The sequence below is a fragment of the Lampris incognitus genome, chromosome 3 (assembly GCF_029633865.1).
Source record: "Lampris incognitus isolate fLamInc1 chromosome 3, fLamInc1.hap2, whole genome shotgun sequence".
NCBI classification, from domain to species: domain Eukaryota; kingdom Metazoa; phylum Chordata; class Actinopteri; order Lampriformes; family Lampridae; genus Lampris; species Lampris incognitus.
Window position 1 is genome coordinate 7,912,901 of NC_079213.1, and position 24,844 is coordinate 7,937,744.

Here is a 24,844-nt window from a genome sequence, read left to right on the forward strand (position 1 = left end):
CCGGCCAATTACCCCACTCCTCTGGTCCTGGTCACTGCTCCGTGCCCTCTGCTGATCCGGGAAGGTTTGCAGACTACCACATGCCTCCTCCGAAATATGTGGAGTTGCCAGCCGCTTCTTTTCACCTGACAGTGAGGAGTTTCGCCAGGGGGGCGTAGCGTGTGGGAGGATCACGCTATCCCCCCCCCCCCAGTTCCTCCTCCCCCCGAACAGGCACACCGACTGACCAGAGGAGGTGCTAGTGCATACGCACATCTGGCTTCCCACCCGCAGACATGGCCGATTGTGTCTGTAGGGACGCCCGACTAAGCCAGAGGTAACACGGGGATTCGAACTAGCGATCCCCGTGTTGGTAGGCAACGGAGTAGACCGCTATGTTACCCAGACACCCTGCGACTAGCTTGTCAATGGAGAGGTTGCTGCTGTCACCATCAAGCAACTCCAGCTTGGCACTGTTGTTAGCAGCCAGCTTGCTGCCGGTGGAGCTAGCCTTTGTGGATGGTAGTGGCTGTATGGTGGTGTGTTTTTGTTTGGCCTTGCTCATCTTCTTTTCAGCATCGTTCATCATAAGAGTTTCGACTTGCTGTAGCCGAGGAAGTTTTTCACTGTGAAGCAGGAGACCCATCTGCCTGGCGTGGCTCTCCTACGCTGCTGTAACTGGAAGCCGCAGCCTCTGTGTCCACCTCGGTCCATGTCGTGACAGTCGACCGTCCGTGAAACGTCAGGGGGGGGGCGGCTTTGCGGGAAATGAACGCAGACTGGCCTTTCACACAGAGGTGTCCGTGTGTAAGAGACGCGTGACTCATCTCAGCCAACAACCTGACTCATCACTTCGTCCGAATCCCAGACAGGGTTTACGCTCAGTTTACACCCAGACGGCGGGCTTCCCTCAAGTATTCCCACCCTTTGCCAGGCCGGTCCGTCTGGCACGTGTACTGTAAATGGCTGGAGCCTGATGTTCCAAAACAAAACTCAAGACTTGGTGAAATCACGCACCGTATAATTACCTTTTCTCTTCTTATTTTTTCCTGTGAGCGTGGTCTTGATGTCTTCGCCATGCAGGATGCGTTTTACAGACTTCTGCTGGGAACAGAGGATCTAATTCTGCCCATGCAGCTGTGACAAAAACAAAAGCTGAGGTCGAAACCAGACCCTCCACATCTAAGCAGCCGTACGGCCGCGAATGGCCTCCGATGCTGTCCTCCTTCGTAGTTTCCCTATGGAGGGGAAACTTGTTGTTCTGTCGCGCAATCTTGTCAAGAATGCCCTTTACTGAACTGTGAAAACCAGTCCCATAAGAGGGGGTCTCTCTTCCCGGTGTCTAAAGGAGCTGACCACACAGCTCATACCAGCGACGCTGCATGTGATTTCCTTTGGCGTCCGTCAGCAGAGAGATCAGAGGTACTCGACTGAAAAAACTGTGACGAAAGAAACGTAAGGCTGCAGCTCCTAAAAACCACTGTTGGCCATATAGGGTAAAAAAAAGAAAAAAGTGAGGATGACTTTGCGTGTTTGTTAGAAGTGAGTCAGTGACCAAACAATGGTTAGGGTTAGGGTTCTTTCTGCGCATCGCTCCTCGTCGACCCGGGTGATGGAGGATGTGGTCTCGACCCGGCATGCGAGGTGCCTGCCGTCATTACCACGCCGATGGGAATGTGTGGACAGAGGACACGTCCAGACGGCGTGGGCGTCCGCAAACCTGTCCATCCTGAAAACACTGTCTCTCTCTCTCTCTCTCCTCCCCCTCCTCCCCCCTCTCTCTCCCTCCTTCTGGTGCCACGCTATCCCACAGTGTTAGCTTGGGTCATCATTCTCAGACACTCGCCAGATCCGGGGTCTCTGCGTCAACTCAGGTCACACACAGACGGCGCCGTTGTCCGAGCCCCACCTTCTTTTCCACCGCATACCTGCTAAACTGCTTGCTGGACTTTGCTGCCGAGTCTTCCTCATTCCGGGAAGACTCGTGTAGGAAAAACATGTTTGTTTTCTTTTGTCAAACATTACAGCCTGTAGTAAGGTATTAACAAAGGTCTGCTTATTAATTTACTGATTCGTCCGTCAAGGACGCTGGTGTGTTTGTCGAAAGAGTGTTGTGTTAAAATATACCGCAAGAGCTCAAAACTGGGAGATATTTAAGACTGAACAACAACCCCCCCCCCCCCCCTCAGGTATTAATGCAGTATAGATACACGATAAAAAGGCCACCACTGTTTAGAGTCACTGCAAGGGTGTGTGAGTGAGTGAGTGAGTGAGGGAGGGAGGGAGGGAGGGAGTGAGTGAGCGTGAGAGAGACAGGTTATGTACATAAGACGTTTGTTATCATACCATACATCAGAGGTGGCCAAACTTTTTTGGTTGTGGGCCACATAAAGAAAAACATAAGGAGTTGCTGGCCAAACGATATTATCCATCCATCCATCCATCCATCCATTATCTGAACCGCTTATCCTGCTCTCAGGGCCGCGGGGATGCTGGAGCCTATCCCAGCAGTCATTGGGCAGCAGGCGGGGAGACACCCTGGACAGGCCGCCGGGCCATCACAGTGCTGACACACACATTCACACCTAGGGGCAGTTTAGTACGGCCGACTCACCTGACCTACATGTCTTTGGACTGTGGGAGGAAACCGGAGCCCCCGGAGGAAACCTACGCAGACACGGGGAGAACATGCAAACTCCACACAGAGGACGACCCGGGACGGCCCACCAAGGTTGGACTACCCCGGGGCTCGAACCCAGGACCTTCCTGCTGTGAGGCGACCGCACTAACCCCTGTGCCACCGTGCCCCAGACAATATTATGTGCGACAGTTTTCAACCGGTTACACTGCAAGAAAAACTGTGTTTTTAGACCATAAAACCCCCGTGCCATGGAAAATTCATTTTCCATCAAAATAACTACATGACCCTACTGAACAGTTTAACTGCTGACTTTACAGTAGCTTGTTGATGTGCTCACATTTAGCGACAGGCTTGGGCGCAAGTCCATGAATACTGGGATGGCATCCAGCGCTTTACCCATGCCCCCGTCCACAGGGTTAGTGGTTGTGTCAGGAAGGGCATCGGACGTAAAACCTTTGCTAAATCAGTATGCGGATTGACAAGACCATACTGGATCGGTCGAGGCTCCATACTGGATCGGTCAAGGTTACCGAAACACTGGTCTAGACAGTCTAGTCTGGTAAACGCTACGAAGAAGAGGTTGGGTTTAGATTTTTTTTTAAAAAAAAGAAGAAGACACTAGACACATCAGTCCAGTATGTTTTAATGAGATGGCTATTCATATTTTTTAATTATCTGCTAATGTTAACAAGTTACCGCAGTGGTTACCGCTGTCGCCTCACAGCAAGAAGGTCCTGGGTTCGAACCCTGGGTTGTCCAACCTTGGGGGTCATCGCAGGTCGTCCTCTGTGTGGAGTTTGCATGTTCTCCCCGTGTCTGCGGTGGGTTTTCTCCGGGCGCTCCGGTTTCCCCCACCATCAAAAAGACACGCATGTTAGGGATAATACTCCTTCCTGTCTGTGCCCCTGACCGAGGCATGGCCAGAAGAACTGGAGTTGGTCCCCGGGTGCTGCACGGCGGCTGCCCACTGCTCCTAGCTACACAGCTAGGATGGGGTAAATGCAGAGCCTAATTTCCCTACAGGGATCATTAATGTATATCAAAATCCAAAAAAATTCTTTATCTTGAATGTAATTTAAAGTACTACAATATCCATCTATTATCTGTGCCACTTATCCTGCTTTCAGGGTCGCGGGGATGTTGGAGGCCATTCCAGCAGGCGGCGAACTCTCATTCAAAAAGCAGTGCGAAATAAAGGAAAATGGGTGCAAAAAAGGAACAGGAGAAGAGACCGAGAAAGTGTCCAACATCCCTCCACAACTCTCAGTGATACAGTTCATGGACCAAGTGTCCACCTTAACGATCATGATGCAGTGTGTAAATCTGTGTTTGTTAGAGCCATCCATCCATCCATCCATTTTCCAAGCCGCTTATCCTAATTGGGGTCGCGGGATGCTGTAGCCTATCCCAGCTGTCATTGGGCGGAAGGCAGAGAGACACCCTGGACAGGTCGCCAGGCCATCACAGGCCCGACCCACACACACACACACACGTTCACACCTAGGGACAATGTAGTACAATATAATCTTTCATCACCGCAACAGATTCCTTGCAAATCAAACAAGCACGCTTCCTCTTGACCTTTGTGGGGAAGCATTCATTTTCACACCGTGTCTGAAAGTTTCGGCACTCCATTGCTACTTTCCATCTCTTCGGTTCTGCCATGTTTAGTCAATTGAGGTAAATGTTAATTTTTTTTCTAACCAAGGGAAACGATTTCATCGATGAGTAAATCATTTCAGTGGTCACCTAGTTGGTCAAAATGGCAGCGATGTCTAGTGTTGAAACTAAGAAGTGCAATGTACATATGGTTCAATTTATTTTAGAGACTATGTTCTAACAAGCCATATCCCATTTTATCTATCTATCAATCTATCGATCTTATCTATCTGTCTATCTGCCTGTCTATCTTTCTATTTATCTTCCCACCCCCCCTCTCTCCCTAATTGTACATGGCCAATTACCCCACTCATCCGAGTCGTCCCGGTCGCTGCTCCACCCCCCTTTGCTGATCCGGGGAGGGCTGCAGACTACCACACGCCTCCTCCAATACATGTGGAGTTGCCAGTTGCTTCTTTTCACCTGACAGTGAGAAGTTTCGCCAGGGGGACGTAGCGCGTGGGAGGAGCCCGCTACCCCCCCCCCAGTTCCCCCTCCCCCCGAACAGGCGCCCCGACTGACCAGAGGAGGCACTAGTCCAGCGACCAGTACACATACCCACATCCGCCTACTCACCCACAGACACGCCCAATTGTGTCTGTAGGGACACCCGAACAAGCCCGAGGTAACGTGGGGATTCGAACCAACGATCGCCGTGTTGGTAGGCCACAGAATAGACCGCCACCCCACCCGGACGCCCCTCCGTTTTATTTTTAAGATTCACGCCGGGCCACATAAAAATGGGCAACGGGCTGCAGTTGGCCCGCGGGCCGTAGTTTGGCCATGCCTGCTGTACACCAAGTCATGTTTAATTGGCCTGTAACAGAGCTATCAGCAGTTACCCCGTTGGACAATATGAATTTCATACCAAAATCTTCCATTTTAGTGTTTGGCCTCAACTCCTTCCACTTTGGTGGGACCGTGTGTTGGATGTCTAAGCTGTCTTGGCCATTTTCCTTTTAGCCACCATGGGCATCCATTCACCCAATACACCGACACAATGTGATTTCTACTGTATCATGCTGAGAGGAGCACTTTGGTTTTTTTGTTTTTTCTGAAAATCTGCCTTCCATGAAGAATTTAGCCACTGAATTGTGTGCACTTGAAGATAGAATTGCCTGTCTGTATGATCCCTGGCCTTTTTATTGTCAGTGTTTTTATCTAGCGTTTGATTCATTCCTGAATGATTGTCAGATCGTAATTCCATCATAATTTCATAAGGGGGGGGGGTGTTTGAATGCTGATAACAATTTATCCGTTTCTCTTCCAAGTCCCTGCCTCTTTCCAGCCAACACCTTGGAGGCAGCTGATGGGGATGATAACGGGGCAGTTTGTTTTGGCAGCACATGGCTCGAAGGTTTGGCGTCAGTATCCCGTCAGCAGAACCCGTGCTCAGTGTCCTTCAGCAAATGCCTCCCCGCTAAACGGCGGAAAGCGTTACGACAGCTACGTTGGGAAGTTCGATCCTGTCATCTGTCAGGGAACGGTTGGATCAAGTGAGGGCAGCTGTTTGGGTTTTCCCTCCCTTCGCAGGTCTGGACGTTGTTGAGCTCCGAGAGTACTCTGGCTCGGCGCCTTCAGCCCGAACGTCTCCTGTTACAGTGTTTATCTAGCTTCGATAGCCTCGCCTGGCGCAGCTCCGGAAGAGAAGTACTGCACATTCTCATACCGGTATCTGATTTCCTGGGCCGTGTGTTGTAGGGCATGTGGTTCTCAACCTTTTTGGGGTCCTGGACCCCCTGCGTATTTTTGATCTACCCTGAGGACCCCTCCACCTGATCTTGGGGGAGGGGGGTTGCAATTTGTAGAAACAGTAGAAACTGCATTTTAAATTGCATTGTAGCATTTATTCACTCTTTGGGGCAAAAATAAGAGCTTTCAGTTGTAGCTTAGATATAGTTAACAAAACAGAATTCTTATGCAGTAACTTTCAGATATATGTAACAACACAGAATATGTATTCAGTAACTTTCAGAAATATGTAACAACAGAATTCTTATGCAGTAACTTTCAGATATATGTAACAAAACAGAATATGTATTCAGTAACTTTCAGATATATGTAACAAAACAGAATTCTTATGCAGTAACTTTCAGATATATGTAACAAAACAGAATATGTATTCAGTAACTTTCAGATATATGTAACAACAGAATTTTTATGCAGTAACTTTTAACAATGCAAACGGGAGCGAGATCTCTTATTAAAATACAATAAATTACACTTGTGAAACAGATGTAATTAGAGAAAAAAGTCCTGTTACTATTTATAGTTTAGGTAGATAAAGGTCTCAGTCACATTTGAGTAAAATAATCCTATTTCTATAAATGTCATAGGATCTTTTTTTTAAAGATATTTTATTTTCACGGACCCCTTGCAATTACACCACGGACCACTAGGGTTCCGCGGACCCCCGGTTGAGAAACACTGGTCTAGACAGTCTAGTCTGGTAAACGCTACGAGGAAGAGGTTGGGTTTAGATTTTTTTTTTTTATAAAGAAGAAGACTCTAGATACAGCAGTCCAGTATGTTTTAATGAGATGGCTATTCATATTTTTTAATCATCTGCTAATGTTAACAAGTGTTATAAGCGCTTATAAACCCTATTACTCGCGTTCCAGTAACTATTTGCAGCTACATATTATAAAGTGACTGAACCTTCTTTGCATCTTCTGGCAGCGCTCCTCGAACCCTCGTTTCTCTGAAAGTGTTTGTTCCCAGCCGGCGTGCAGCAGAATAAGGGGCACGTTGGAGGAGAAAGTGGAAGGCTTCTAAACATCACGTCTGTCTGAAAGCTGATCCAAACCAACCGCCATGGAGCACACCTGCGGTAACTCCACTCGTACCTCCATACAATAATACATCAGTGAACTTTAACAGAGTTTCAAACTGCTCTCGCGCCGTCGGGAGAGCTGATGGACTTGACAGAATATCTACGGTGGTGAATGAACGTTCAAGGATACATCAGAATACAAGACCTCGGAGGAGACATCAGCACGCACCTTTTGGTTTTATTCCCTCAAAATGTCTTGGAGCTGCCACGGGGAGTTTTTCGCCGATTATTTATCAGTCTCAAATCGGTGAAGAGGGAGCTGAGCCGGAAGGCAAAGCTCTCAATTTACCAGTCAGTCTTGGTCCCAACCCTCACCTATGGTCATGAGCTTTGGGTAGTGACTGAAAGGGTGAGATCGCGGATACAAGCGGCTGAAATAAGTTTCCTGTGTGGGGTGTCTGGGATAGGGTGAGGAGCTCAGACGTCCGGGGGGAGGATGGAGTAGAGCCGCTGCTCCTTCATGTCGAAAGGAGCCGGTTGAGGTGGTTCGGGCATCTGATTAGGACGCCTCCTGGGCGCCTTCCTTTGGAGGTTTTCCTGGCACGACCAACTGGGGGGAGACCCCGGGGTAGACCCAGAACTCACTGGAAGGACTACATGTCCAATCTGGCCTTGGAACGCCTTGGGATCCCCCAGGAGGAGCTGGAGGGCGTTGCTGGGGAGGGGGACGTCTGGAGGGCCCTACTTAGCTTGCTGCCACCGCAACCCGACCCCAGAGAAGCGGCTGAGGATGAGATGAGATTCATTTTGAAGCCTCTGTATGATCGCCGTAATCAAATGAGACTGTCAGTGAGAGGATTAGATATGTCCGCATGGTCGTCTCGAGCTCTTGCCTCCGGGTCGGATGCGGCACGCAGACGGGACACATAGCCACAATTGCAGACACATTACCCCATCTCTGTGTATGTCACAAACAGCTGGTTCTCCAAAAGACCGCTACATCTGTCTCTCATCTCTCCAGAAGGAATGTACGAACTATCGGAGCATGAATGGAGATCTTTCTGACAGGAGGCAGCGATATTACGATGCTTGCGCGAAATAGAGTCGTCCTTCTGCGGAACACAGCCGCTCTTGTCCACAGGGGGCGCGCAACACCAACGACACTCCCCAACTCCTCCTAGCAGCTTTAAAGGGAGTCGTCAAGCGCTTTACGGAATGAGAAAATATGCGATACCATACACGGGAGAATTCACAGAAAAATAAGGTGCGGTAAAAGACACAATAAAGGATGGAATAGAATCAATAGAAAAGGTAGAAATCAGGTGCAGTAGCAAAAGTGAGAATGCCAAGCCATAAAAGTACTGTAACGTGCATGGATAAGAAGACACGCTGGCCGCTGGCTCGCGGGTCGGACCCTTTAGTCCAGTGTTTCTCAACCGGGGGTCCGCGGACCCCTAGTGGTCCGTGGTGTAATCGCAAGGGGTCCGTGAAAATAAAATATCTTTAAAAAAAAGATCCTATGACATTTATAGAAATAGGATTATTTTCTCAAATGTGACTGAGACCTTTATCTACCTAAACTATTAAGGGTAACAGGACTTTATAGTCGAGCGGTTAGCGATGCCTCCTGCGGTGCGGGCGACACGGGTTCGCTTCCCGCCCGCGGCAGTTCCTGTGGTTGCGTTGTCCCCCGAATTCGCCACAGTACGTTTTGAGCCACAATTTAAGAGCATCGACTGATGTGGACGTTTAAAGACTGGTCTGCATTTCAGGGGCCGCAGCGTGACCAAAACCTACAACAGGACATGATGTTATTCACCCACGTCTCAGAAACGGGGTCCCTGACGTCCTCATCGACTGGTAAACCCTCCTTTCCCCTTCGTCACCAAACCTGGAATTCAAGAGCAATATCCATGATACGAGTGGACAACGTTCCTCAACTGGCGGACAAACACCAACCAGAAAAAAGTTACAGGACAATTTGGGACGCTTCGTCATCTGCAAAATTAAAACAGTGCAGCCGACGCCTGACTTCTACCTGGACTGTGTAGCTTGCCTACGCATATGTTTTCTTTGGAAACCTTCTAAATTACAGCCCATCCATTATGCGAAAATGATCAAGTAATATACGTGTCTAATAGATGCAATTATACTATAATGACTGGTCATTGCTGAGTGACATCACCATAATAAAGTTAGCATGGCATTCAGTAGTCACTCGTTTTATCAGCACAGTGTGATCTGTGAGTTCATCTAATTCAAACACTGGATGTCGGTTATGTTTAACAGCACATTGAAATAACAAGGACGTAAACTAGAAACTGGAAGGGGAAACTCCTATTTTATTCATGTGTTACTCAGTAATTACCAGCTGAAATTGTTCTATTAGTTCATATTAATATTACTTATTACATTGTTCACACTTCCACTTCCAGTGTGGGAAGATGGCGGCGCAAATTCACATTTGCAGCCGCCTCACCCAGTACCAGTGTGAGAAGATGGCAACGTAAACTTAGGATGCGGCGGCCTCACCCAGTACCGTTCATGCAGTGTCTTTGTCCACATGTGCGTCTAAGTTGTCTTCATTTGATGGCTGGGAGAGCTGGCACTGGATCAGCTGGGAGAGCTTGGTCTGCTGCGTCCTGTGGGCCCAGGGACCACAGCCCTGCCTGGAGCTGCACCCGAAGAGGAAACACCGAGGGCGGTGTGAACGGACACGAAAGCGGGGAAGCTAAGCTAACTGCTAGCCCATGCAGACGGGCAGTTCAGATAGCACTGAGAGCGATCTGGCGGCGGCCTCGCCTGATGTTAACTGTGTTTTTGGTGTAGTCGTGTGGAGTGCGGGGAGGTGTGTCTGGCTGGGAGAGCTGGCGTTGGATCGGCTGAGGGAGCCTGGTCTGCTTCGTCTTGTGGGCCCAAGGACCACGGCCCTGCCCGGAGCTGTGCTCGAAGGGGAAGCACCGAGGGCGGTCTGACATGACGTGGAAGCGGGGCAGGCTAAGCTAACTACTAGCCCACGCAGACCGGCAGTTCCGACAGTCATCCTGGCTGCCGTTCCTTTTCCTGGACAGTGATTTTTTTAATTTTTATTTTCCCCCCTTCTTTTTGGTATGTTGGATATATGTGTTTTTGTAGTTTTTTTGTAGTTTGGATATATGTTTTTGTCTTTGTGTTGCACTGCTGTGGGCTGGGGAAACGACAAATAAATGTTGCTGATTCCTGATATAACCTGGTTACTTCTGCCTGTTATCTAAAGGGTTGCCGTTTGTTTTTGTTCTTTCTCTGCATGTGTATGTTGCTTGTATGGTTGGCGGTAGGCTAGTGTCAGAGGCTAACACATGGGGGGGGGGGGATTCCACAGAATGACACATTATAGGAGGTAGCATTTAGAAATGTATAACTTGGTTGTAAATTCAGTGTGTTTGTTACATAAAGTGGCACCTCACTGGAGTGAGGAGAAAACAAGCTTTCTAAGTGAAATAAGTCCCTTCTGTAGATACTTCTGCAGATACTTCTGTAGATACTTCTGTAGACACTTCTGCAGATACTTCTGTAGCTACTTCTGTAGCTACTTCTGTAGATACTTCTGCAGATACTTCTGTAGCTACTTCTGTAGACACTTCTGCAGATACTTCTGTAGCTACTTCTGTAGATACTTCTGCAGATACTTCTGCAGATACTTCTGCAGATACTTCTGCAGATTCTTCTGCAGATACTTCTGCAGATACTTCTGTAGATACTTCTGTAGCTACTTCTGTAGATACTTCTGCAGATACTTCTGCAGATACTTCTGTAGATACTTCTGTAGCTACTTCTGTAGATACTTATGTAGCTACTTCTGTAGATACTTATGTAGCTACTTCTGTAGATACTTCTGTAGCTACTTCTGTAGATACTCATGTAGCTACTTCTGTAGACACTTCTGTAGACACTTCTGTAGATACTTCTGTAGCTACTTCTGTAGATACTTATGTAGCTACTTCTGTAGACACTTCTGTAGATACTTATGTAGCTACTTCTGTAGATACCATCTCATTCACAATCCTATCAGCAGGTTTTTAGATGGGAGCGTTCAGGTAAACACGCCGTTTGAAGTCATCTGTTGATGTTTCATCCAGTTACACAAGCGGATGAGAACGAGCGTGTTCGCGGCCTGCCCGGTTCACTCAGAGCTGCAGTCCTCCACCCAGACTTCCCCTCGTAGCCTTTCTGTTTTATGTAATAAACCAACATTCTTCAGAACCAACCTCATGCGCCTCTAAACTGGGCAGATTTAAACCGACGTGTCAGCGTTTCCACACAACATGTGTATCAAGTCTGATATCTGCGAGTCCGTCTGGTTTGCTGAGGAAACGGTCACGTTTGTTAGCGTCCCGTCGCCACGTTGACCACATTTCGGTCAAATCTGGCGATTTGAGAACAGCCGGGGACCCTGTCAGTTAATGTGAGATGGAACGAGACATGCTGCTTGCCATCAGAGGAATTCGTTTCAGATTTTCATCAGAAACCTTCCAGTTTCTCACCTGCATCATAAAATAGACATTTCCGCTGCTCCTTATTGCGTAATTTCGGTATCAACAGGTCAACTTTTCCATCTCAAATAAGTGGAAAATCTTTTTTTTTTTAAACCAGATTCAGGACTATAATGTTTTCCAAACTCCCGTAATTCACCTCCTTCTTTACAGCTTGACAGTTTGCACACACACAGCTTGGTGGGAGCATAACTAATAATGTCAAATAACCAGCCTGGCTTCAAAACGTAGATCACGTTGATTTCAGACCCCAAAGTCATGAAAACCGGATGCCGTGTGTTTTGCCCAGAATGCATCATCTGGTGCATCAGTGATTCATCTTCTCTGTTGACATTGCGGTCTGGTTTTTATGTGCAGATCACAACGCCGTCCTTCCCTGTGGTGGTGAAGATGGGCCACGCCCACGCCGGCATGGGAAAGGTGAGTTCCTGGACACATGATGGCAGATATACACATACACACACACACACACACACATGCTGACACACACCCACGTGGACATTCAAGTAAACAGCTGCCACATGCACACGTGCACCAACTAACACATTCATGCAGACATGCCTGCAAAGACACATACACGTGCATGCAAAATGCACTCATGCAGCGAGAGTTTGTGGGTTTGTGCCCAGAGGCACAAACCCACAAACAAGCATGCAGTGACACACACATAATATTTAGACTTGCACATACACGAATGCATGAGCACACACTTACAGAACTCTTCTTCCACACATACACACACACACACACACACATACATACACACACACACACACACAGGCCTATATGCAGTGCATCCGGAAAGTATTCACACCCCTTCACTTTTCCCACATTTTGTTATGTTACAGCCTTATTCCAAAATGGATTAAATTCCTTTTTTTTCCTCACCAATCTACACAAAATACCCCATAATGACAAAGTGAAAAAGGTTTTGTAGAAATTTTGGCAAATTTATTAAAAATAAAAAACTGAAATATTGCATGTACATAAGTATTCACACCCTTTGCTATGACACTCAAAATTGAGCTCAGGTTCATCCTGTTTCCACTGATCATCCTTGAGATGTTTCTACATCTTGATTGGAGTCCACCTGTAGTAAATTCAATCGATTGGACATGATTTGGAAAGGCACACACCTGTCTATATAAGGTCCCACTGTTGACAGTGCATGTCAGAGCAGAAACCAAGCCATGAAGTCAAAGGAATTGTCTGTGGACCTCCGAGACAGGATTGTATCGAGGCACAGATCTGGGGAAGGGTACAAATAATTTCTACAGCTTTGAAGGTCCCGAAGAGCACAGTGGTCTCCATCATTCGTAAATGGAAGAAGTTTGGATCCACTAGGACTCTTCCTAGAGCTGGCCGCCCAGCCAAACTGAGCAATCGGGGGAGAAGGGCCTTGGTCAGGGAGGTGACCAAGAACCCGATGGTCACTCTGACAGAGCTCCACCGTTCCTCTGTGGAGATGGGAGAACCTTCCAGAAGGACAACCATCTCTGCAGCACTCCACCAATCAGGCCTTTATGGTAGAGTGGCCAGACGGAAGCCTCTGCTCAGTAAAAGGCACATTGCAACCTACTTGGAGTTTGCCAGAAAGCACCTAAAGGACTCTCAGACCATGAGAAACAAGATTCTCTGGTCTGATGAAACCAAGATTGAACTCTTTGGCCTGAATGCCAAACGTCACGTCTGGAGGAAACCAGGCACCTCTCATCACCTTGCTAATACCATCCCTACAGTGAGGCATGGTGGTGGCAGCATCATGCTGTGGGGATGTTTTTCAGCGGCAGGAACTGGGAGACTAGTCAGGATCGAGGGAAAGATGAATGGAGCAAAGTACAGAGAGATCCTTGATGAAAACCTGCTCCAGAGCGCTCAGGACCTCAGACTGGGGCGAAGGTTTACCTTTCAACACGACAACGACCCTAAGCACACAGCCAAGACAACGAAGGATTGGCTTCGGGACAAGTCTGTGAAGGTCCTTCAGTGGCCCAGCCAGAGCCCAGACTTGAACCCCATTGAACATCTCTGGAAAGACCTGAAAATAGCTGTGCAGCGATGCTCCCCATCTAACCTTACAGAGCTGGAGAGGATCTGCAGAGAAGAATGGGAGAAATACCCCAAATATAGGTGTGCCAAGCTTGGAGCTTCGTACCCAAGAAGACTTGAGGCTGTAATCGCTGCCAAGGGGGCCTCAACCAAGTACTGAGTAAAGGGTGTGAATACTGATGTACATGCAATATTTCAGTTTTTATTTTTAATAAATTTGCAAAAATTTCTACAAAACCTTTTTCACTTTGTCATTATGGGGTATTGTGTGTAGATTGGTGAGGAAAAAAAGGAATTTAATCCATTTTGGAATAAGGCTGTAACATAACAAAATGTGGGGAAAGTGAAGGGGTGTGAATACTTTCCGGATGCACTGTGTGTATAAAAGTGCACACGGGAACAAATAAACAAGCAGATATTAAAACACACACACTTGTGATAAAGTCTGAGTGCACTCCACCCTGCAGGTCTCGTCTTGTTTTACATCGCACAGTGTTCTGGTGCAGGTTGTGTTATCTCCTCTGTGTGTCTCTTGGCTTGTTTTGCTGTCCACTGGGATTCTGTAGGCAAACCGACGGGACATGAAGACGTGTTCGCTGTCTCCACTGTCTCCTTCCCGCTTTAACTGGGGATGCGAAGAGGGTTAGCAGTAAGCAGGGCTTCTCCTCTTTCTCTACTGACAAGGAGCACCCCCCCCCTTTTACTCTTTTTATCTATGTGTCAGTCTGTCTCTCCAGCTGCGTCTCCATCCAACTGCAAAGCACCCCCCCCTTTCCCCCCCAATTGTACCCGTCCAATTACCCCACTCTTCTGAGCTGTTCCGGTCGCTGCTGAACCCCCTCTGCCGATCCGGGGAGGGCTGCAGACTACCACATGCCTCCTCCGATACATGTGGAGTCGCCAGCCGCTTCCTTTCACCTGACAGCGAGGAGTTTCGCCGGGGGAACGTAGCGCGTGGGAGGATCACGTTATTCCCCCTCCCCCCCGAACAGGTGCCCCGACCGACCAGAGGAGGCGCTAGTGCAGCGACCAGGACACTCCCCCCACATCTGGCTTACCACCTGCAGACACGGCCAATTGTGTCGGTAGGGACGCCCGGCCAAGCCGGAGGTAAGACAGGGATTCGAACCAGAGGTTCGCCACACTACCCAGACGCCCCTGGTGAAGGAGTTTTAGCGAAGTATTCCACACAGCTTTCCTAATGTGATACTCCATAACACGCATACAAATGCTTTGATGGATCTGTCTCTTTTTAATGCGTTCCCTGGCTGTCTCTCCTTTTTGCACTCAATCTGTCTGTCTTACTCTCTTTCCATCTTTCTCTCCGTCTCCCTGTCTGTCTGCGGAATTTCGCAGAACACAGACAGGGGAAATAACTTCCTATACCCCCCTCCTCATCCAAAGGGGCTTGGTTTCCCGTTCAGGTCAGCCCCTATAGAATTTCCCATCATGCTTTTGGACTTTTTTGGCAAGCCAATGTAGATCAAGACCTCACTTAACCTTGCCGCCCTCACAAGGCACCGCGAACAAACAGCAAGTCGGTTTTGTTTGCCTTTAACAAATGCATCTCGTGTTGTATTTTTTTCTCGCTACCGTGTGATTCTCTTCTCAGACATAGACTTTTTACTCGGAGAGGGATTTGTAAATTTGCATTTCTTACACCAGATTCGTTAGGGTGGCTAACACCACAATAGCTTCCCTTTAACATCCTAATTAGCCTGCATGCTAACTCAAGTGGAAGTACGCTGCACTCATTCTGTGACCAATGTCCCAGTTTGATCTCACCTATCTAAAACTTATTGAAAAAGGAAGAAAACAATGACCCCCCCCCCCAAAAAAGAAGCTGGTATTCTAAATTGCTTCAGTAATTCCTGTTGACAGCGTTGGTGAGATCATTTCAGACGGTGGCAGGAAAGGTTTGGAGTACTTCCTAAACAGGGTTTTTCGGCCTTTTGAGGCTCCCGGTGAAAACAGTCCACTCAGCCACCTGCTTGTTTTAACTGGCGCGTCACTGAGGCTGGACGCCGACCAGTATGACATGAGTCTGTCTGTCTGCCCAGGACAACGAGTCCTAGAACTTCAGACCAGTTCTACGCCTCTCTCTCTCTCTCTCTCTCGCTCTCTCTCGCTCGCTCTTTCCTCTGTCTCTGTCACTCGCCCGCTCTCTACTTCTCTCTATCGCTCACTCGCTTGTTCTTTCTCTCTCTCTCGCTCTATCTGTCGCTTGCTCTTTCTCACTATTGTTTGCTCTTGCTCTCTCTCCCCTCTTTCTCTCTGTCTCGCTCCCTCTTTTTCTCTCTCCCCCCTCTTTCACTCTCTCTCACTCGCTCTTTCGCTCTCTCTCGCTTTCTCTCCTCTCTCGCTCCTCTCTCACTCTCGCTCACTTTCTCTCTGTCACTCTCTTGCTCTCTCCTCTCTCTTTCTGTCTCTCTCGCTCACTCTTTCTGTCTCTTTCACTCTCTTGCTCTCTCCTCTCTCTTTCTGTCTCTCTCTAACGCACTCTTTCTATCTCTTGCTCACTCTTCCTCTCTCCTCTCTCTCTATTGACCTTACATTCACTCATTTAGCAGATGCTTTTATCCAAAGTGACTTACAAGCGAGTCGACAATTAGTAAATGCATTACCAGTTTTACCAGCTGGCATCATGTAATGTTATGTAATCATAGTATTACCATATGAAGAAGCATTAGTACACACTAAACAGTAAACATGTCATAGTCAAGAGTCATCTCAAGTGCATTTTTGTGTAAGTGGGCCTTAGATAATAATCTCCAATCTATAATCAAAATGGATTTACATCGCCACATTGCCTCGTTCTTGATTAACCTCACAGCTTCTCTCTGCAACATAGTGGTTTTTCCTTTATTTATCCTCCAGGTTCGCAGGATTCTCAGGATGACTCTGTGTATTTACACTGCGGTTTGGTTTGCCCCCCCCCCTTCCCTTCCCACTACCCCCGCCACAAACTATTGGGCTCTACCTCCGGAGCCACGGTGTGAACTGTGAAGCCAAGCTTCTCTTATTGAGGACATTTTGTCTTTTTCCAGCTGCGCTGCCTGCTTTCATGCTTCACTCCTGCTTTATCGACACGCCGTCACAGTCCACGGTCGGGCCAAAACACAGGCCCGGCAGCAGAGTCCACACGTACAGCACCCTGTGCTCTTCCTTACAACGCAGAACAGCAAGTCAAGTCGAATTAATTTGTAATGTATGGCCCTAAATCACAATTTAGTTCTGGTTTCCGGACACTGTGTGGCATATTATCCCAACATTAAACTGTGAACAATAACGTCCTTTTATTGCACCATGCGAATGCATTGACTGTGGAAGGTTCACTGACCTGCAGTACTGCTGCTCAGCCTCAGACAGCAAAGGGTTAGAAAATAGCGCCTTCCTGTTGTGTCCTACTGCCTAATTTTAACACAGACAACTATAATCTCTTATAGCACCATTAGCAAGATTGCTCTCGGCACCTTCTTATTGCAAACAAGGGAAGTGTGTCATGATAACATGGCCTTGAATGGTGTGTTGCTTTTAAACTACAGTTTTGCAAAGTAAGGGTGACCAGAGACATTGTTTAAAACGTTGCTTTTAATATGAAATTTAATGTGAAATTCGCAAATTTCTTCCACCAAAAATGCAGCACATGCCACCAAGTATGTCACATTATTCCGAGCGTGAAAGTGGAAACAATGTCGCTAGCTTATAAACCAGTTTAACACTAGCTAGTAACACTTAAGTTCACTTTTTGTAACATTACAAAGAACATAAATGAAGTTCTTAACAACATTCTCAATATAAATGAAATAACCTCAGTAAACACTGCTGGTTCGCTTTTTAGGTATAGGATTATTTTTGGATTATTATTTAAAGATTATTTTTGCCGGTATATACACTCACTTTATTAGGCACACCCGTCCAACTGCTCGTTAATGCAAATTTCTAATCGGCCAATCACATGGCAGCAACTCAATGCATTTAGGCATGTAGACATGGTCAAGACGATCTGCTACAGTTCAAACCGAGCATCAGAATGGGGAAGAAAGGTGATTTAAGTGACTTTGAACGTGGCATGGTTGTTGGTGCCAGACGGGCTGGTCTGAGTATTTCAGAAACTGCTGATCTACTGGGATTTTCACGCACAACCATCTCTGGGGTTTACAGAGAATGGTCCAAAAAAGAGAAAATATCCAGTGAGCGGCAGTTCTGTGGGCGAAAATGCCTTGTTGATGCCAGAGGTCAGAGGAGAATGGCCAGACTGGTTCGAGCTGGTAGAAAGGCAACAGTAACTCAAATAACCACTCATTACAACCGAGGTATGCAGAAGAGCATCTCTGAACGCACAACACGTCGAACCTTGAGGCAGATGGGCTACAGCAGCAGAAGACCACACCGGGTGCCACTCCTGTCAGCTAAGAACAGGAAACTGAGGCTACAATTCGCACAGGCTCACCAAAATTGGACAATAGAAGATTGGAAAAACGTTGCCTGGTCTGATGAGTCTCGATTTCTGCTGCGACATTCGGATGGTAGGGTCAGAATTTGGCGTCAACAACATGAAAGCATGGATCCATCCTGCCTTGTATCAACGGTTCAGGCTGGTGGTGGTGGTGTAATGGTGTGGGGGATATTTTCTTGGCACACTTTGGGCCCCTTAGTACCAATTGAGCATCGTGTCAACACCACAGCCTACCTGAGTATTGTTGCTGACCATGTCCATCCCTTTATGACCACAGTGTTCCCATGTTCTGATGGCTACTTCCAGCAGGATGACGCGCCATGTCATAAAGCTCGAATCATCTCAGACTGGTTTCTTGAACATGACAATGAGTTCACTGTACTCAAATGGCCTCCACAGTCACCAGATCTCAATCCAATAGAGCACCTTTGGGATGTGGTGGACCGGGAGATTCGCATCATGGATGTGCAGCTGACAAATCTGCAGCAACTGCGTGATGCTATCATGTCAATATGGACCAAACTCTCTGAGGAATGTTTCCAGTACCTTGTTGAATCTATGCCACGAAGGATTAAGGCAGTTCTGAAGGCAAAAGGGGGTCCAACCCGGTACTAGCAAGGTGTACCTAATAAAGTGGCCAGTGAGTGTATATATATATATATATATATATATATATATATATATATATATATATATATATATATATTCTGTACATTGCTGTTCTTTGTGCAGTTAGAGAAGAAGGTGTGTGCTGTAGGACCTGCATTAGCATTAGCATCAGATTAGCTTGCTCGCTTCACTGGTGGCGTCTCCAAGTGCATTGTCCGTGTCAGGCTGTCTGGATATTTAATGGATTCCCCCCCCCCCCCTCCTTTTTCTCCCCAATTGTACTTGGCCAATTACCCCACTCTTCCAAGCTGTACCGGTCGCTGCTCCACCCCCTCTGCCGACCCAGGGAGGGCTGCAGACTGCCACACGCCTCCTCCGATACATGTGAAGTCGCCAGCCACTTCTTTCACCTGACAGTGGGGAGTTTCGCCAGGGGGACGTAGCGCGTGGGAGGATCACACTATTTCCCCCAGCCCCCCCCCCCGAACAGGCGCCCTGACCAACCAGAGAAGGCGCTAGTGCAGTGACCAGGACACATACCCACATCCGGCTTTCCCACCTGCAGACACGGCCAATTGTGTCTATAGGGACGCCCGACCAAGCCGGAGGTAACAGAGGGATTCGAACCGGCGATCCCTGTAGGCAATAGACTGCTACACTACCCAGACGCCCTTAATGGATATTTATAAACGTATCCATCGTTAACGCAGAAAACCGACGGCAGCCATTGACATCAGATGTCGATGAAATCAGCTGACAGACGAGGAATGATACAGATGAAGTGATGAGGCTCCTGTGATGTAATCATGAATAACAAACACCTCTAAACCAATCAGATCACTTGGTCACAAACAGCTGCGGTATCACATCCCTGCTGGAAAAAAAAATTGACACCCGTTACAACAGGTTCTGATGGCGTGAATGATCTGGTTGGAGTTGTGATGCTTTGTGGTGGTATGTGAGTCCTCTGTTGGAAACCATCAGGACGCCTCGGCTACGTCACACAACAGAGGAAGAGGAGACGGTAGTAGGGTTTGTAGTAAAAATGGAGGACGGGCTGGATGGGGGGGTGGGGGTTAAAGGCTGCCACTGCATGTGATTTGGGTTTTTGTGGGTTTCAGAGTTGTGCGCTCTCACATATGCACAGACACCCATAATTGCCTTTCTGTTGCCCCTTTCAAAGAGACTACATCATTTGTTGCCCCACAGAACCATCAAAGTCACCAGCCTCGTGCGTTAGAAAGCAGAACTCGGCTGAGCGTTTCGTTGTTTGTGCGCCGTGCTCCATTTCATTGAGTTTATGATGGCGTTTTTTGTTTTTCAAACTCTTGGAAGTTTTCTCTGCCCCGCCCAGCAGTTTGTATATGTCTTTTTCCCTCTTTTTCCTCTTTTTCTCACGTTGAGTGGTGTGTGTGTGTTTGTGTGTGTGCTTGCATGTGAGTTTTCCCTACACCTTAAGTCTGTAGTAAAAGTAATATGTTTGGCTTCCAAGTCTCGGCGTTCCAGTCTTGTGCTAGAACAACATCGATCCACTGGACAGACCACCGTATGATCCTGACAAAAGTCAGAGTACATGTCCGACCCTTGAGATGCTAATCTGGGCCAAAAAAGAAACCACTCCACTGCGCCAGACTATCCAACAGCGACACCCGAAACACCTTCCATCGTTCTCTAGCCGACAACTTAGTTGACATTGAACAGCTGATCAACTCAGAGTCTGGGATGGATGAAAAGTGGACCTCTCTGAGCACCACCCTCTTTGACAATGCAGCCCAATCCATTGGCTTCAAAACCAAGAAACATCAGGACTGGTTTGATGACAATGCCGGAACGATCTCCACCCTCCTGGACAACATGCATAAGGCACACAGAGCTGCCCTCAGTACCCTACTATCCTAACCTCTCAAGAAAAAATGGCAAGACCTCCGCCTTGAGGCCCAGGCAAATCTGCGGAAACTGAAAAATGAGAGGTGGATTCTGAAAGCCAAATGAAGTCCAGGCTCATGCAGACAGGAATGACATGTGTGGTTTCTATGATGCAGTTAAGGCCATCTATGGCCCCAGAAACTGCTCCCTGACACCCATTAGGTCTGCTGATGGAACAACTCTCATCAAGGATCAGGCACTGTTAGTGGAGCGGTGGGCCGAGCATTTTAACACCCTGCTCAACCAGCCCACCCCAGTGGACTCAACTGTACTGGCAGAACTCCCTGAACAGCCTACCTTGCAAGACCTAGACCTCCCACCATCTTTTAAAGAAATCCTACATGCAGTCAAGACCCTGAAAAACAACAAAACCCCTGGACCTGATAATACTCCAGCTGAAATCCTCAAGAAAGGAGGCTACCTCTGTACGAGGACACTGTATCTCTATATCCTTGAGGTGTGGAGTCGCAAGTGTGTCCCCCAACAGTGGAAAGATGCCAACATTGTAGCCATTTATAAAAACAAAGGAGACAAATCCATCTGCTCCAACAGTAGGGGTATTTCACTGCTGGCCATTGCAGGAAAGGTTCTAGCCAAGATCATGCTCCGCAGACTAACACTCGAAGTAGCCGAACAGGTCATACCAGAGTCACAATGCGGCTTCCGAAAGGATAGAGGGACCATTGACATGATCTTTGTGACACGCCAGCTCCAGGAGAAATGCAGAGAACAGCACAAGGATCTATACATAGCATTCATAGACCTCTCAAAGGCATTTGATACAGTTAACCGGGCCCTGCTGTGGCAAGTCCTGAAGAAATTTGGATGTCCACCCAAGTTTCTTACCATTCTTGGACAGTTTCACTCAGGAATGATGGCCCGAGTGGTAGTGGGGAACCGCAGTTCTGAGCCCTTTGGTGTGCAGACTGGAGTCAGACAAGGCTGTGTGCTAGCCCCAGTCCTGTTCAATATCTTCTTAGTCTCTGTTACAACACTGTTACGAAGGAGGCTGGAGAAGCAGGCTGGAGTTACTATTGACTTCAGGCTCGATGGAAACCTATTCAACATCAGGAGGTTTCAGGCAACCACCAAGTTGACCTCTGAGACCATTATTGAGCTACAGTATGCCGACGATTGTGCCCTGGTAGCTCACACACCAGAAGCTCTACAAAACACTCTGTCGGCAGTTGTAACTGCATACAGGAGAATGGGACTGATTATTAACACCCAAAAGACAGAGGTAATCTGTCAGTTGACTGCCGGCCTCCCAAACCACCCAACAACCTTCACAGCAGAAGGGCAACAACTGGCCACTGTTCCTGCCTTCAAATATCTGGGAAGTATGTTATCCAACACCTGCAAAATAGACGATGAGATTCAGCACCGCCTCAAACAAGCCTCAACATCTTTTGGCCGTCTAAGGAGAAGGGTTTTCCAAAACAGCAACCTCAATCTCCACACTAAAGTGCGTGTTTACAGAGCAGTGTGAATCTCCACACTACTCTATGGATGTGAGGCATGGACCATCTACAGCCACCATCTCAGAAGCCTGGAGGCCTTCCATGTAAAATGTCTCCAGAGGATCCTCGGCATTACTTGGGAGGACAGAGTGCCACACACAGGTGTTGGAGCGGGCAGGCAGCTGCAGCGTGGAGTCTACCCTAAAACACCATCAACTCAGGTGGCTTGGGCATGTTATCCGCATGCCCAGCGAACGACTCCCACGAAAAGTCCTCTGCGGCCAACTACGCCTTGGCCAACGCACTGCTGGTGGGCAAAAGAAGCGGTTCAAAGACCAAATGAAGACCACACTAAAAAGATGTCAGATCAACCCCTCTTCTTTGGAGGAACTTGCTTTCTGCCGCACAACCTGGCGCTCTCACATCTCAGAGGGAGTGAAGTACAGTACCAGCGCACACAACACCGTGTAGCAAAGCGTGCGAAGAGGCATGCTCGCAAAGCTACCCCTACCCCCTCCAGCACCACTTTTACATGCCCGGTCTGCAACTGTGCATCCAGGATCGGACTATTCCGCCACCAAAGGACCCACAAATAGAAGAAGATGGTCATCATCGGGCACGATGGACAACCAGCAAGCAAGCAAGCAAGTGTGTGTGTGTGTGTGTGCTTGCATGTGAGTTTTTCCTACACCTTAATTCTGTAGTAAAAGTAATATGTTTGGCTTCCAAGTCTCGGCGTTCCAGTCTTGTGCTAGAACAACATCGATCCACTGGCTCCAGCTGTATGATGTTGGATCAGTTCATCCATTCATGTCTATGAGCTGTTAATCAATTTGAAAAACATGGGGCTTTAATATTATCATCATCATCATCATCCTCCTCAACAACAACATCAGCACTAGATTTAGCATTTTCTTCGTCCTCTTATTATTAGTATGATTATTATTTTTATTATTATTGTTATTGGCGGCACGGTGGCACAGTAGTTAGCGCAGTCGCCTCACAGCAATAAGGTCCTGGGTTCGAGCCCCAGGCTAGTCCAACCTTGGGGGTCGTCCCGGGTCGTCCTCTGCGTGGAGTTTGCATGTTCTGTGTCTGCGTGGGTTTCCTCCGGGCGCTCCGGTTTCCTCCCACAGTCCAAAGACATGCAGGTCAGGTGAATCAGCCATACTGAATTGTCCCTAGGTGTGAATGTGTGTGTATGTGTGGGCCCTGTGGTGGACTGGCGGCCTGTCCAGGGTGTCTCCCCGCCTGCCGCCAAATGACTGCTAGGATAGGCTCCAGCATCCTGCGACCCTGAGTAGGTTAAGCGGTTTGAATAATGGACGGATGGATGGATGGATGGATGGATGGATGGATGGATGGATGGATGGATGGATGGATCAACAACAACACTACATTCAGTATTTTCTTCTTCCTCTTGTTGTTAGTATCATTATTATTAGTAGTAGTAGTAGTAGCAGTATTGACAGTTAGCCATAATTTACTGTTGTGACACTGCCTGTCACTAGAAAGTTGATGTCTGGTGTTGGTGGCACTGTGTCAGAAATAACGCAGCGCTGAGCTCTCCACACCTCAGATCAGCTGAATCGAGTTAGAGATGAAACTTAAAGATGCCAAACCAGAAGTTCCTTTCATTATATGTCCAACAATGACCAGACCTTTCCGTCTCACTTCCTGCCTTTCCTGATCTCCCTCTCCCACCCTCTCCCTCTCTCTCTCTCGCCCTCCCCCCCTCTCGCCCTCCCCTACCTGTTTTTCTCTTTTCTGTCTCACACCCCATATTTCTTCTCATCCTCGTTGTGGCCGCAGGAAGGGGGTGGGGGGGTGGGAACGTTGGTGAACATGTGAGGGAAGATCTCTTTATAACATTTTCCATCTCACAAACTGACGGTGCGCTACAGATTAAAGGCCAGGGAGGACGTCCGCCTGGCGTACCCCCAACACCTACCTTGTCCGTCTCATCCTAGCTACGCTAGTTAATATAACTAAATAATTGGTATAATTTACCTATGAGGTTGTTAGCCGCTTCCTTCCTGCCATGGGAGGGCGTACGTCAAACGGCTTTGTTAGCTAATGGAAAAAGTGTAGCTGTGAAAATTGCTCTTTGGTGTCGCCGGTCACATTCTCTGTCGATGTGGTCGCTCGCCGGCAGCCTGCGTCGCTCTGTTCATGTAACACAGGAAGTGTAAAGGGCAGGACAAGTACACACTTCAAAGCAGCATGTTTCTGTCCCGGAGCCTTTCTTTATCCTGTCTGCGCTAAGTGTGAAATTCCTGTGGGGTTCAAACCGGCAACTTGTGTAATGGCGCAGTCTGTAATTAGCCAGATGCTAATGAGTAATGTCTGTCTCTCTCTCTGTGTGTAACAGATCAAGGTAGAGACTCAACAGGATTTCCAGGACATCACCAGCGTGGTGGCTCTGGCCGGGACGTATGCCACATCTGAGCCTTACGTCGAATCCAAATACGACATCCGCATCCAGAAGATTGGCACCAACTACAAGGCCTACATGTAAGACAGTACACGTACAGAACGAGGGTGAGGAGGGCTGTGGTTTGTGTGTTCGTTTAGGTCCAGGAGGAATCAGGAGTGACCAGGCTGGTCCGTGGCACACACCAGTACCTAATTAACCTCTCTGTCTGTGTATGGTGAAGGTGCTTATTATAACAGTAGTAAGTGACATCATGTGGCCCACCATGTCTGCATCATGCTCGCTTCCACCCCCCCACCCCCTTTTTCTTCGCAATTGTACTT

The 24,844-nt window shown here is 47.9% G+C and overlaps 1 protein-coding gene across 1 annotated transcript in view; it reads left to right on the forward strand.

Moving 5' to 3' along the window:
- Nucleotides 1-24,844, forward strand: part of LOC130109110 (synapsin-3-like) — a 174,020-nt gene that overhangs the window by 114,678 nt on the left and 34,498 nt on the right. Inside the window, exons 6-7 of the mRNA XM_056275851.1 lie at nt 11,942-12,004; nt 24,459-24,601. Of these exons, the coding sequence (XP_056131826.1) occupies nt 11,942-12,004; nt 24,459-24,601 (206 nt within the window). The remainder of the gene's footprint in view (nt 1-11,941; nt 12,005-24,458; nt 24,602-24,844) is intronic.